General features: G+C 58.3%; 1 protein-coding gene across 1 annotated transcript; it reads left to right on the top strand.

Annotated features, from left to right (window-relative positions):
* The first annotated feature begins 8,656 nt into the window (after window positions 1–8,656).
* Window positions 8,657–14,234, top strand: B3GNT7 (UDP-GlcNAc:betaGal beta-1,3-N-acetylglucosaminyltransferase 7). The gene is made up of 2 exons (XM_036912341.2): window positions 8,657–9,258; window positions 11,207–14,234. The coding sequence occupies exons 1-2, from the start codon at window positions 8,660–8,662 to the stop codon at window positions 12,399–12,401; spliced, it is 1,794 nt and encodes a 597-aa protein (XP_036768236.2). The 5' UTR covers window positions 8,657–8,659; the 3' UTR covers window positions 12,402–14,234.
* The last annotated feature ends 744 nt before the right edge of the window (window positions 14,235–14,978 follow it).

The following is a 14,978-nucleotide window of genomic DNA, read 5'->3' as shown; positions in this document are numbered from 1 at the left end:
TTTTTCATGTGAAACCTTCATAAGAGTGTATATCAATAATACCTTAATAAAAAATTAAAAAAGTTTTTCCAATTACACAATACAGTGTTATTAACTATAGTCACCACATTTTACATAGGTCATCAGACCTTACTCATCCTATAGCTGAAAGTTGTACCCTTTTGCCAACCTCTCCCTATTTCCCCCACCCCAGACCACTTTTCTACTCTTTGTTTCTGAGTTTGACCTTCTTTAGATCCTACATATAAGTGATACCATGCAGTATTTGTCTTTCTCTGTCTGGCTTATTTCACTCAGCATAATGCCCTCGAAGTCTATCCCTGTTGTCACAAATAACAGAAGGTCCTTCTCTCTCAAATCGGAGTAATATTCCACAGTACACACCACATCTTTATCCGCTCATCTGTGGCAATGAAGGTTGTTTCCTTATATTGGCTATTGTGAATGCTGCTGCAATGAATATGGGGGTGCAGAGATCTCTTCAATACCCTATTTACACTTTCTTTGGATATATATCTAAAAGTGAGATGGCTGGGTCATATGGTATTACTATTTTTAATATTTTTGAGGAACCTCCATGTTATTTTCCATAGTAGCTATACCAATTTACATGCCTACCAAATGTGCACAAGGGTTCCCTTTTCTCCACATCCTCACCAACACTGGCTACCGCTTGCCTTTTGGATGATGGCCTTTCTAACAGGTGAGGATGACACTTCACTGTGGTTTGACTTGCACTTCCCTGATGACTAGTGATGTTGAGCATCTTTTCATGTACCTCTTGGCCATCTGTATATCTTCTTTGAGAAAATGTCTATTTTGATCCTTGGCCCAGGTTTTAATCATATTGTTTGGATTTTTGCTCTTGAGTTGTATGAGTTATTTATATATGTTAGATATTAACCCCTTATCAAATATGTGATTTGTAAATATTTTCTCCCATGCCACAGGTTGCCTTTACATTTTTTGAATGGCTTCCTTTCCTGAGCAGAAGCTTTTTGGTTTGATGTAGTCTCACTTGCTTATTTTTGCTTTTGTTGCCTTTCCTTTGATGTTAAACCCAAAAAGCCCAAAATATTGCCAAAACTAATGTCAAGGAGCTTCCCCCATGTTTTCTTCTAAAAGTTTTTTGGTTTCTGGTTGTAATCCATTCAGATCTCTAATCCATTCTGAGTTGATTTTTGTGTATAATGCTAAGATAGGGTCCAGTTTCATTCTTCTGCATATGTCTGAACTGTTTTCCCAACACCATTTATTGAGGAGATCATCCTTTCCGAGTGTGCATTCTTGGCTCTTTCATTGTAAATTAATTGCCCACATAAATGTAGGTTTTTTTCTAGGCTGTCTATTCTGTTCCATTGATTTGTGTATCTGCTTTTGTGCCAAAACCATACTGTTTTGATTACTTTGGCTTTGTAATATAGTTTAAAACCAGGAAGTATAATACCTCTAGCTTTGCTCATCTTTCTGAAGATTTTTTGGCTCCTCGAGCTCTTTTTTGGTCCCATATAATTTTAGCATTTTTTTTCTATTTCCTTGAAAAATGTCCTTGGAATTTTGATAGCAATGCCCTGGGTTGTGGGGGGTATAGGCAGTTAAGAACGGTTTCCTTGTTTGCTATAGTCTTGTGGGTCTTGCGGATGGAGCCCCATTGGCTTTCCAAGCTGGTTGTTTGGGAACCCATCCCTCAAGTGGAAGCCTTTGCCTTTAAAGGGGCTCTAGATATTGGGTCCAAACACTGTGCTCCTCAGGGAAGAGCTGGGAGTCATGAGTCCCTCCCAACTGCATGTCACTGTGCCAGGGTGGGGCACATGGCAGGAGTGTATCTCCTGGATAACCAAGGCTAACCAACCTATTTCAGGCTCTGTAACCTTAATTACATCTGCATCCCTTTTGTCAATAACCTACCATAGTCACATGCTCTGGGGGCCTAGGACGTGGACATCTTTGGGGAAGAGGCACTGTGTTGCCCACCCTAAGGCCTCAAGAGCCAGGATCCAGGCCTTTCAGACTACTTTTCTGTGTCTCTGTGTGTGTGGCTTTGTTCTCTCCCACAGCAGTGTGGGGGCCCGGGATGCAGGTGGCACAGCATTTCCCCAATATATTTAGGGTCGCAGCCTCCAAAGCCCTCTCTCTGATCAGAGGAAAGAGGTGCCCTCTCAGTGTCACTGCGCAACTCCCCCAGGCAGAGGCTGCATTGGCCCAGAGCGGGTCTCAGGCCCATCCCTTGGGCCAAGCACGCTGTCAGGGCAGGAGGGGGCAGAAGTGGGCATAAGGGACTAAAACCAGCCCAGCCTTGTTGAGAGCCCACCCGAGACTAGAGGAACAGGTTTGCACCAAGAAGAGGGAGGGGTGCTGAGTACAAAACCTGGAGCTGACTCTGTGACCATCACAAGCTGGTGCCACTTGCAGCCCTCTGCTCCAGGGCGCCTGGCTGGGCCGCCTCATCACCCTCACTGCTCTCCTGCAGGTCCATCGTGTATTAACTCCTTTTCACCAAAACCACATCCCAGCTCCACCTCTCGCCAGCAGGCTGGCCTTGCTCCAGGCCTCAATTGTTCCCTCAGTAAAATGGGAATAATAATCATCTGTGCCTAGCCAGGCTATTTAGAGCTGCTGGGGAAGCAGTTCACTCAATAAATGCCTGTGGCCTGGGAAGCCCCCAGGGCTCCGAGTGTCGCTGGCTCCTCAGGAAGCTGGCACTGGGGGCAGCAAGCAGGGCTGCCCAGAAGGCACCTGGCCAGCTCTGGGCCACGAAAAGGCAGCCATTCAGGGCTGGCTTGGACAGAAGCCGAGTGATGAGAGACAGGAGCCCTGTGCTCCGGGGAGGAAGGGGCCCCCACGTGGCCTCCCCATGGGGCTGGGCTGCCAGGCCAGCTCGCTGGGGAAGGGGAGGCGCCAGAGAGGGAAGACTAAGCTAGTGTTTGAGGCCCAGGGGCTGAAAGGAGGCTGTGTGTGCCCAGACGGCAAGAGGGGATGTGAGTCATTGGTAGCCCTGGGGGGTGGGGGCAGCCAGCTGTCCAGGACAAGGGGCACAATGCCCACCCACGGGTGAATGCTTGTCAGTGTTGAGTTTGAGCGTGTGTGCTGGGGGTGGGGCTGGGGCTTCACAAGTTTGTCTGGCTGCCCAAGGCTCCCTGTGGTGGGCACACCCAGCCATCCTCTGAACGTGGCTGATGCAAGGCTGCCCTCCTCCCCGCCATGGCCCCTCAGGTAGCCAATGCTGGTGATCCATTCCCTTGGCTATTTACCGAACAGGCCTCCGTGCACCGCCCACCCCCCATGCTGCCAGGAAAGCAGAAAGGCCTGTCCCTGCTTCCACGTGTGCCTCGTGGTGGGACAGTGGAGGAGGGACAGACAGATGTGATCCTGGCCGAGGAAGGGAGCACCTACTCCGAGGGAGGGACATTCCCAACGGGTTTTGAAAGATGAGCAGTTCACTCGATTCAGGAGGGGGCAGTGCTTTGGAGCAGAAGGAAGCTGGGACCTTGGTGATGAGGAGGGAAGGGCCACAGGGGCTGGAGCAGGGCGTGGAGGTAGATGTGTTAAGGGCCTGCTGGCAGTGCCCAGGGGCTCCTGGAGGTGGGGAGGGCACAGACGGGAGGGCCCAGGGACAGATGGAAAGAGGCCGTTCTAGGATGCAGTGGGGACCTGCCTGGCCCTGAGCCTGTTCTCAAGGGTCTGCTTGTGGGGTTTCATCAGTAGTAGAGGAGGGGGCTGGGGAAGGCCCACCCATCTAGAAAAGGCCTCAGGCATGTGGGTGGATGTGTGTGAAGGTGTGTATCTCTCTGAGTGTGTACTGTGTGTGATGAGTATGTGTGTGTGCATGTCTGTGGGCACGTCTAGGTGTCTGTGTGGACGTGGGTATGCACGTGGGTCTATGGTTCCTTACTGAATGTGCATGTATTTCAGGTGTGCATGAATGACTGTTACGTGTGTGTCTCTCCAAACGTGCATTCTACTATATGACTGTGTCTCTGTGTGTGTCTGATCTATGTGTGTAAGAGGGTTGTATGCATCTCTGAATGTATGTCTGCATGTATACGTACACCCCAAGGTGTGTGTGTGTGTGTGTGTGTCCGGGTCACTTGTATGCCTCTGTGCCTCTGTGTCAACTGTGAGTGTGCGTTTGTCTCTCTGCATGTCTGTGAAAGAGCATGTGTGTCCGTGTGAGTGCCCGCCACGCCCTGCCAACAGGAACCTGGGCAGCAGCCTGGCTGGCCAGCATCCAGGGTGGCATTTGGGGACCGCTCCTTCCATTCCCACCTCACCTCCCCCCAGCCCCTCCAGTCCCACCCAGACCCTGCTGCCTGGGCCTTTCTGACCTCTTGGCTTCTCTTCCAGCTGCCCAGCTCTCCCCTCACCGACTGGCCCCCACTCCCACAGAGCCACAGGTGGCCTCAGCTGCCCCCAGACCGGCCACGGGGGCCCAGGCACAGGAGGGAGCAGAGAGCAGCCACCTCTGAAGGGGCTCTGGCCGCCCTGGCTGGCCGGCCTGCGGCCCGTCCCCCAGGAAAGGACTTGACAGGAAATCAAGTGCAGACATTTCCCACACAGCCACCACCTCCTTCTTTTTCCTCTGGGTCTCTAGTCTTGGAGGTTTGTTTTGGAGGGTGGCTTGACCGTCAGCGGGGGCTTGGCACAAGCAGAGGTTGTCAGCCTCCGGTTTGTCCCTGTGGCCCTGGAGTGCCAGGGCCCTGCCCCACAACAGCAGGGGACAGATGACCCAGGCCTGGCCAGGCAAAACCCTAACACCCCTTGACATGATTGGTGGCCCAGGTTTGGGCACACGACTGAAGCAAGACCAATGAAGAAAGTCCTTCCACTGAATTTTAGATCTGGAAGTTGACAGAAAAAAATACTCTTTCCTCTGGGTTCCTCAAGACAGGGTGATAAACGCCTGTGGCCATCAGCAAACCTGCACTTCTCCTAAACCTCATGGAGGGAGCCAGCAGATGTAAGCAAGAAACTGGAGCCAGGCGGACTGTCCAGGGGCCAAGTTGTGGGGAGAGAATGGGAGAGAGGGGTTTCCCATCATACAAGCAAATGAAGTCCTTTTGCTTGAGCTATTTTGAGTTGGGTTTCTGTCACTCGTACCCAGAGGAACCCTGGGCAGTCCCTGCCTCAGCCACAGGCCCAGAACCCTCTGGCCTGGCCCTTAACACCCCTTGCTGTCCCTCCCTGGCTTCCTCAGATCCCATGCAGAGGCTGTGGCCACCCTTTGCCACTCTTCTCAAGCTCCTAACCCCACCTCTACCTCCTCAACTAACACCTGCTTCCCTGGGAAAAGTGAACTCAGCTCTCCCCCCTCCACCCACTTCCCTCCATAGCCGCCGCCCCGTCTGCCTGCCGACTCCCCAGGCTCACAGGGGGATGGGTCCTGCTGCTGCCGCTGGCCCACAGCTGACCAAGAAAGCTGGAATGGAGGGCCACTGCCAGCAGTTCCCAAACCTGCCTATACATGAGAATCACTGGGGAAACTGGAAAAATACAATTTCCCGTGTTCCACAGGATTCTCTGCAGGTAGGTCCTGGAATTACGATGATAATACAGCTTCACTGGTTATGGTAACGTTGCCTTCTGGGTTGTTGGGTCAATCTTGGCTCCATCAGGATTTGACCACAGATGGGCATCTCGGGGTCTCTAGCAAGAGGACATTGTCCACTGTGTTGCTCACTTGGAACCCTGCAAGGAGGCCTGTGTAACTTCCTCCCATCTTCTCTCAGGCCCTCACGATCTAGGCTTCTCTTTGGCCAATCTTCCCTCTCTCTCTCCGAGAGAGGAAAGCTTCTCTCTCGGTGAATTCAAAGACATGTCAACCAAAACTGGCTATCTTTCCAATCATATTATTGTGTGGAAGGATTCAGGACCACTTAGAGAAAGTTCTGGCCCCGGGGCACTGCTCTGCTGGGTTGCTGAGCTCATTCAGGCATGGGCAGAGGCTCCTGTGCAGTACTTTGTGCCAGGCACATATTTTCAGTGACACTCTTCACTAAAGAGTGATGAATTCTGACACTCCAATGCTAATTAACGGACCCTCTAGTGCAAGTGTAGATGGCCACACTTGGAGCACTAGCCGCGGCTGACCCTGGAGTGTAGATGTCTGCTCAGGACCTTTACACCCTAAAATGGTCTCACACAAACATCACATTGCTGGGCTGAAGCAGTTATGGGCCAGGGCAGCTCTCCACCCGCAGCTCCTGCCGGGCCCTTGGCACCGGCCTCTACAGATGGCATTCTCTCTCCCAGGGACCCAGGGCTCCTCACACCTCTGCTGGCTCTCTGGGCCCACGTCGGCCCCATGTACAGCCAAAGGCTGACCCTGGGCAACCTCTGGCCTGTCAAATCTCTCCCCCTGCCACCCCAAGGGCCTTGCAGGCAAATGTCTCCACTGCGCTTGGCAGAACCAGCCGGCAGGGGCTGGATTCTAAGCTATTCTGGAGGGGCGGTGGGGGCTGATGTCAAAAATGTGGGAAAAGGGATGGAAAAGGGAAATGGGAGAGGAACAGGGGGGCAACTACAAGAGGTGGGAGAGGGAAAAGTGGGAAGGAGAAGTAGGGTGCGAAGCAGGCTGGGGACGAGGCAGAGGGAGGGGGGCGGAGGGCTTCCTGCAGGTCCCCCTCGCCGGGGTTCCTGGGCTCCTCTGCCCAGGCATGTCAACCTCAGGAGAAGAGGGTGGCCCGGTGACAGGGACACCTAGCCCATCTCCACCACTGCTTGACACTCCACTGCCTATCCAACCTGCTCCCCCATCCCCCACTCTCCCCCCAGGGCCACAGACAGTCTCTCCCACCCCACCGGTTCTGCAGCTCCCATCTGCCCCCAGCCAGGGCTGAGGGGCAGGGAGAGATTCCATCTGCACACTGACCTCTGGTCTTCAGAGGCCCCTGCTCAACTACCCCAGCTGTGGCTTGCTGACAACCAGCAGGAATCCACTCGGGCTCTGCCCACAGGGGCTGGGACGCGTGAGGTGGGCTAGCGCTCCCTGACAGGGACAGCCCCGAGCAGCCGGCAGGGGCGCCTATCAGACTGACAGTGAAAGCTGACCAGGGCCTGGCCTGGCTCCCACATCCCCCACCCCCACCCCTCAGTCAGGGACTGAGTATTTAATTGTCACCCATTTCCCCAGTCTGAGTTCCACCTAGGCACAGATCGAATGAATCCATGATGACAACCTGCTTCTCTCTCTGCACCAGCTTCCACTGGCAAACACTCAGCTGGCCTTGGGCGGCTCCCCCCATTGCCACCTCCTGGAGCTCTGGTGGGTTCTGGGGCCTTGTGGGTTGGGTCAAATATTAACAATAATAATAGTAGCAGCAGCCAGCCTGCCATGATGCCCCATGCAGGAGAGACTCTGATCTGTGTGCTTCACATGCGTCATCTCACATAACCCTGTGCTGCCAGGAAATTGAGGTCTCAAGGGGATAAGCCACCTGCTCCTAGTGACAGCAAGTGCAGAGCCCTGACCAACCCCTCTAGCGGCCAATCCTGGGCTCAAAACCCTTTCTCAGAGCACAGCTGTGTGTGCCCCTTACCAGGTACCTGAGATCTCGCAGCTCCCAGGTGAGAGGTCGCGCCGAAGCAGGGTGCGCTGCTCTCGGCCAGGCCAGTCCTAACCCTCCTTCACCTAACCCTAACCTAACTTGTAGGGCGAAGGGGGAGAACCCAGAAGCCTGGGCAATGAAGTGAAGCGTGCAGTGTCCTGGGAGATGGGCGGCCAGCAGGGTGGGGGTGGCTCTCACAGCAGGCAGCCAAGCCAAGGGGGCTTTGGGCTTAGATCTTTCTCCTGCTCTGGTTCTTGGGAATGGCCATCCCAAAGGCACTGGCCCCAGGGTCCTCCTCTGGAATTCTGCCCGGAAGGCCCCTCACATGCCCTGATTGGAGCTTGCAACATCCTGGAAAATTCTATTGCCCCTTGGGTTTTTCCTCCCCCTCCAAGGGGCCTTGAGCCTTAAGGATAGGGGCTGAAGGGGCTCCTCACCCCCCAGGGGCCTGAGGCACCGTGTGGCAAGAGCTTCCTACAACCGGCCTCTGTCTGGCTGCTCCTGGGGGCTCTGGGCCTCCCTGCAAGCCCTTTGGCTAGAAAGTAACTCCCAGCACTGCCATCCCTGGGAAGGGGGCGCAGGGCCTGCCTCAGGAGCCAGGAGCCTCCCGGGTTTGCTCACTAACTGTAAGACTTGGCCCACTGGGCTTGCCCTCTTGACACCTCCATTTCCTCCTTTGCAGAGTGGGAGTGATGATAGTGCACACCTCTAGGATTAAGCGTCACTCATGTGTGGGCCTAGAATCCTGCTCAGTATATTGTAAATGCTTGATGAATGTTAGCTCCTATTCATTGAGCTCTTTGGATTCTGTGGGCGGTTTTGAGGTTCTACTGTAAGCTCAGCAATGGGATTTCAACATGGTACAACAGACATCTGGGCAATGGCTGAGGTTATTAACCGGTTAGAGGTTTCTGGAAGTCCCCTGGATGGGGAACAACCGTCACTCCAGACCCCGCTGGGCCAAGAACACCACTACTGCTCTGCGGGCTGGGTCTCCCCGCAGCCGGCTCCCTACCAGTGGCTGGGGCGGGCACACACACAGGCAGATCAACAAAGGCCGCGGGCACGAAGGGTTTTGTGAGTGCTATTTGCTGATGGACGCAAAGAGGACGCAAATGGAGGCTGGGTCTAGGCAGGTCGGCCTGTTTTTCCTAGGTGGTGAGGGGAGATCTCAGAGGCCGGGGGAGGGACCCGGGAGGCGGGGGGCGCTGCCTGGGGAGCGGGCGCCTGGGCCCCGGTCCCGACCCGGGCAGCCCCGCCGCCGCCCGACCTCTTCTCCCAGGGTTTGCTCTCTCCCGTCCCTCCTCCTACCCGGGGGCGGGGGGCCCCCGTCGGCTCCGAAGTCCCGATTGGGCCACTCACGGCGGGACGCCAGCGGCCGGGTGACCTTGGGCGGCTCCGCGCGCCCTGAGCCTCGGGCTCCCTCTGTGAAATGGGTCGTTTCCGCCGCGCCGCCGGGCGGGGGGCTGGGCCGCGGCCCAGGGGCTGGAGGGCTGGGGGCGCCGAAGGGGTTAACGCACCTGGGCCGCCGCGGCCCCTCCCGGCCCCTCCTCCGGCCGCCGGGAAGAGGAAAGCCTCGGCGGGGGCGCGGCCCGGCCTCCGCCCGCGCCCGCCCCGTCCGCGTCCCCGCCCGCCGTCCCCCGGCTGCGGCGCCCAGAGCTGCGACCCGCGCGCCCCGCTCCGCCGCCCCGGCCCGGGCCGCCATGTCTCTGTGGTGAGTGGGGGGCCCCGCCGGGCAGCCGGGCGGAGGGGGCTGGGCCGGGGGCGCGGGGACCCGGGCTTCCCCTCCCGCGGAGGCCGGGGGGGCGCCCCGGAGACCCGGGGCGGCCCTCGGGGACGGGAGATGCCGCGCTGGGTGTGCTGTGGCCGGCCTCAGTTTCCCGGGGACGGACGGGCTCGCGCGGCGGCCGCCGGGGATGCGCGGCCGTGCGCGGCGCCTGGACGACCGGCCGGCGGCCGCGGACTCCGCGCGCTCGGCCCTCCCCGGCGGTCCCCTGCTTCCCCGCGCCCGGGCCCCGGGGCGCCCAGACCCCACGCCGGGACCGCGGGGGTTGAGGGCTCAGGGTCTCTGCGGCACGCCGGGTCCCGGCCCCCAGGCCGAGGGCCTCCTGCATCCCGGGCGACCCCCGTCCCGGCGTGGCGCTGCTTCCTCCCTCGGAGCCCTGGCCTCCCGCCCTCCCGCCCCTGCGGCTCTCCCGCTCTCCGCGCTCCTCCCTTCCCCGGTGGGACTTTCTTCCTCCCGACGGAGTGGGGCGGCGCAGGTGGAATGCGCCTGGGCGAGGGGCCTCATCGCCTGTCCTGAACTGAAACCCCCAGGGCGGGAGCACTCCGCCCTACCCGCTGGGAGGATTGGGTTCAGGATCGTACACCCCAGCACCTGGGGCGACCCAGTCTTCCCCACACCCCTTACGCTGGAAACCTTGGGGCTCACGGGAAAAGGCCGCTCAGTGGGGCTCGGCCTTCACTAGCCCCGGGTGTCTGCACCTTCAACTAGCCAGTCCTGGGGCCACCCCAGGCTTCTCCACAGACGCTGTCTCACCTCACCGAGTCTGTCTCTTCCCATAGCCCTGCACTGTCCCGCTTTGGAGGCCACCACCCCAAGGCCTGGCCCTGCAAGGCCATGTTTTTACGGCCTGGCCTCTTCGCAGAGCCCTCACTGTGGTCTCTGCAGGAGAAAACAGGGCAAGTGGACCGGGCACCCCCAGAGTGCGAGCTGAGCAAGGGGTCCTGGGATCCAGAGGCTCAGGGCCCCAGCCCCAGGCCTGCCTGCACTCCTCCGGCACTCCTGGCAAACAGCTCTAATTTCTGCCTCTGAAATGGATGTAGTGGGGGTTACCTGGTCAAGGAGGGTCCCTGAAGAGTGGGGTTCCAAGTGTGTTCCCATCCCAGGGCAGTAGAGCTGAGAGACTTCTTCTCTCCTAGTGGGATGTTAAGGGAGTGGGGCCCAGTCTGAGCGGTAAGGGGGCCCTGGCCATGCTAGGTGATGCCTGCTCCGTTTTCAGGCCTGTCAACCACAAGGGCTGTTCTTTTCTGTTGGGTCAGGTGGATGGGGAGGAGGGGGGACGAACAGGGTTCTCACGTCCCAAGTTAGAGCCCGTCCTCAATGTCCCCCACAGGTTATCAAGTTCCCAAGCTGCAGAGCAGGTACCGTCTTTGCCCCCCACCCCAGCGGTTCACCCAGTTTGCAGAGGGAAATGAAAGCAAATGGGTTGCCCTGCCGGTGGTGGAGAACAGGCTGCAGAATCGCAGCATTTTCCCGACTGCCTACCCACTGCATGCCAGGCACTGTATGTAGCACGCCAAAGCTGTGTTACCTTCATTTGGGGGAAGGAAAAAAATCATGGTTTGGAGAGTTTGAATGAGACCCCCTCAAAGCCATTTAGCTCGTAAGTTGTCAGAGCCAAGATCTGACCCTCGGCAGCCTGACTCCACGGTGCTTATACCTAAGCTCTGTAGCGTATGGCTCTTCTGGTCCTGAAGGAAGGAGGTCAGGGTGGGAGAGGACGCAGGACCCTCCTTGATGGCTCAGAAGCCCCAGGACTCGAGTCTGCCAAGCATCCACTTGCCAGCCTGGGACCACACTTCTGAGCAACAGGGCTTTGGGGGGAGCCACAGGGATCTCATCCTTTCCTCTCTCCTCTGCACCCTGCCCCACACCCCAGGAAGAGAACCATCTACAAGAGTGTGTGCCTGTCCCTGGCTCTGCTCGTGGCTGTAACAGTATTCCAGCGCAGTCTGACCCCCAGCCAGTTTCTGCAAGAGACCCCATCACCTACATCAGGGTCACAAAAGGCCCAGAAACCCAGTGGTCACCTGGTGAACCCCAACAGCTTCTGGAAGAACCCAAAGGATGTGGTCACCCCCCTGCCCACGGTCTCTCGGGGGCCTCAGACCTGGGATGTGACCACCACTAACTGCTCAGCCAATATCAACTTGACTCACCAGCCCTGGTTCCAGGGCCTGGAGCCGCACTTCCGGCAGTTTCTGTTGTACCGCCACTGCCGATACTTCCCCATGCTGCTGAACCACCCGGAGAAGTGCGCCGGTGACGTCTATCTGCTGGTGGTTGTCAAGTCGGTCATCACACAGCATGACCGCCGGGAGGCCATCCGCCAGACCTGGGGACGGGAGCAGGAATCTGCGGGCCGGGGCCACGGTGCTGTGCGCACCCTCTTCCTGCTGGGCACCGCCTCTAAGCAGGAGGAACGGGCCCACTACCAGCAGCTGCTGGCCTATGAGGACCGCCTCTACAACGACATCCTGCAGTGGGACTTTCTGGACAGCTTCTTCAACCTGACCCTCAAGGAGATCCACTTCCTCAAGTGGCTTGACATCTACTGCCCCACTGCCCGCTTCATCTTCAAGGGCGATGATGACGTCTTTGTCAACCCTACCAACCTGCTTGAATTTCTGGCTGATCAGCGGCCACAGGAAGACCTGTTCGTGGGCGACGTCCTGCAGCATGCTCGGCCCATCCGCAAGAAGGATAACAAATACTATATCCCCACCATCCTGTACAGCAAGGCCAGCTACCCGCCCTACGCAGGTGGAGGAGGCTTCCTTATGGCTGGCAGCCTGGCCCGGCGCCTGCACCACACCTCTGACACCCTGGAGCTCTACCCCATTGACGACGTCTTCCTGGGCATGTGCCTGGAGGTGCTGGGTGTGCAGCCCATGGCCCATGAAGGGTTTAAAACTTTTGGCATCTCGCGGAACCGCAACAGCCGCATGAACAAGGAGCCCTGCTTTTTCCGCTCCATGCTGGTTGTGCACAAGCTGCTGCCCGCTGAGCTGCTGGCCATGTGGGGGCTGGTGCACGGCAACCTCACCTGCTCGCGCAAGCTCCAGGTGCTCTGACCCCAGCTAGGCCACCAGGATGGGCTAGGACATGTGCTCTCAAGCCTGGAAGTCATGAGCTGGAATGCCATGCTGGGGCATAGCCTTTGGGACATTGCAGGGAGGTGAAGGGTTTGGATTTTATGTGCCCCTGGGTGGGGTGGGGTGCTGTTAGCCCAAAGGGCCCTTCCCTGTGCGGACACCCCAGAAAGTGGAGCTAAGGCCTAGGAATGTAGGGAACTGCCCAGACCGCAGGGCATCTGGGGAGCAAAGCTGCCGGCTACTGGCAGCCCTCCCAACCCTGACCCACTGCCCGGCTCCCTCTAACCTGGTTGGAGGCCCTGGTGGCCTGAAGGAGCTCTGTGCTCAGGTACTGGGCTGGGCCTGGGCCTGGATGGCTCTATCTGCCCTCTGGTCTTCATGAAGAAGATTCTTTCCCCATGAATCCCTCCGTCTTCCCACGAGCCCAAGCAGCCCTTTCAAGAGAAGCTCAACCCTGTGCAGGCTCACAGGCCCCTGCCCCCGCCATGCCTCCGGGTCTCTGGGAGACAGAACCTCAGAAGGCCCTCAGCACACCCCCACAGGCCTGCCTGGAGTCGCCGCGCAGTCTCCGCTCCCAGGGGGCTTCCCTCTGGCTGTGCCCTGTGCCGCTCCATCTGGCCCATCTGGAACCCCAGCTCTGCCTACCTCAGCGATCCTCAGAACCTCCGGATGAGCTGCAGCCCCAGCCCAGCCCTGACCCAGGGCCAGAGAGCAGCGCTCCGGCCCCACAGTCGCCGTGCTGCCCAGCCAGCCTGAGCCGAGGGCCCTCCTGCAGCCCCACCAAGGCCTGGCTTCCCACCTGAAACCAGCCGGTGTGGCCCTGAAAGGGATGCCCCTCATTACTGTGAAGTTTTATTTATGACAAATTTGGAGGGAGAAGAAGGCGCCCGGCCTCAGGATCTGGTGGTGTTCTTCCCTTTCCTTGCCTCATTCCGGTAAGACACCACCTCCCTTGGCCACTCTTACCCCCAGGGCCCCCCCATGCCCATCACAGCCCCTCAAGGACCCTGTCCCACCTGCTGCCGACTTCTCCAGGGCCTGAGGGGCCCAGCATCTGCCCTGGGAAGGGATGGAGGAGCCCTCCTGGGCCACCTCGCCCAAGTTTGGGGGTCCTCGGGGATGCGTGAAAGATGCCATCTTGTATCTCAGGGTGGAGTCACTTGGGAAAAGAGGGATCACTTGGGACTGAGAGGGATCTACTCTATTTTCTCAATAAAAGGGGACTGTTTTTTTTCTGGCGTGAAACTTCCTGTTGCCACCTCAGTCCGAGGGCCTGTCTCCGGCCAAGGTTGCAGGAGACTTCTGAAGACACAGCTGTTCCCGCTCTTGGCTGGTGGGTGCACAGGGGCCCCTTGAAGGGCCTTAGAGGGAGGCGAGGGCCAGGATTGAGGCCGAGACCACAGGGCCAGCGTCCAGACAGATGCCGCCTCGATGCGGCGGCGGTGGAGGAGGGAGAGACCCCCACTCCCCCACAGAGCAAGGCCGGAGCTGACGGTGGGAGGGGCCAGGAGGGCGGGGGCGGGGCCTGCTGGGTTTCCTCGTGTCCTTTCCGTTATCCTGGAAGCATTGATACGGTTGACAAGAAGCACTGAAACAGTGGCCAACGGAGTGTGAAGACTCTTGGTCTAAGCTGCTTATCTCCAGGGTAGGGAGGGTAGCCATGGCCAGGAGGGGGCCCAGAGGGCCCAGGAGGGGGTCCAGAGGCAGAGTTGAGTTTGTCTGTGACCTGAAGGGTGATTGGGCAGGGGGAGAAAGGGGCGCATATGGAAGGCCGAGGCTGAAGCAGAAAGAACTGCCTCACCCTGAGCTGCAGCTGGGAGGTGAGATGGGAAGGCACTTGGGAGGCAGGCAGGACCTGTTCTCAGTCTTCTGGGTTGCAGGGGGGTGTTCAGATTTGGCCATGAGAACAGAGGGCCAGAGGGCAAGGAGCAAGGGCCCTGGCTGTGCACCCCTTCCCCGGGCTCACTGGCCTCTCCACCTGGACCCGCAGACCGGGCCCTCTAGATGGAGTCAGCACATTCCCATGGGAACTTCCTCAGCTCCAGCCCCAAGGGTGGCCTCGCCCCAAACTCCTTCAGACCCTAGGGGCCCAGACCTCTGCTGGGAGGGGCTGGGGGGAGTGGGGAACCCGCATTAGCACAGCAGAAGGAAGGGCAGGGAGCCCACCGAAGGTGACCAGTGTCACAGGCCTCCTGCACAGGGTGGGGAGCAAACTTCAGCCGTGGCCTGACCGGGCACCTGTGTGAAGGAGTGGGCATTTGCCAGTGGGGGAATGAGGGGGACAGTCCAGGCTGGAGACACGTGCAACAGGCCCAAAGTGCAACAAAGCTGCCTGGTGTGGACTGGGCTGAAGATGGAAGGAACTGGGGTGGGATGAGAAAGGCATACCCTGCTTAGAGTTGGGGTGCTTCCTGAAGGCATTGAGGGGCTATTGCAGCTTCCAGAGCAAGGAAAAAGCAAGACGAGATGAGACCCCCAGAAATGTTCTCACTTCCAGTCCCCCACTTGGGACATGGGGAGCAGCCAGTCCCAGACCCCGGGAACATCAGGCTGGGG

Source organism: Manis pentadactyla, chromosome 6 (genome assembly GCF_030020395.1).
Source record: "Manis pentadactyla isolate mManPen7 chromosome 6, mManPen7.hap1, whole genome shotgun sequence".
Taxonomy (NCBI): Eukaryota; Metazoa; Chordata; class Mammalia; order Pholidota; family Manidae; genus Manis; species Manis pentadactyla.
This window is presented reverse-complemented; position numbering and strand designations above follow the sequence as displayed.

Coding starts and splice junctions, on each gene's coding strand:
- B3GNT7 (XM_036912341.2), top strand. CDS start 8,660: ATGGAGGCTGGGTCTAGGCAGGTCGGCCTGTTTTTCCTAGGTGGTGAG. Junction 9,259..11,206: donor CGGGCCGCCATGTCTCTGTG/GTGAGTGGGGGG, acceptor CCCACACCCCAG/GAAGAGAACCATCTACAAGA.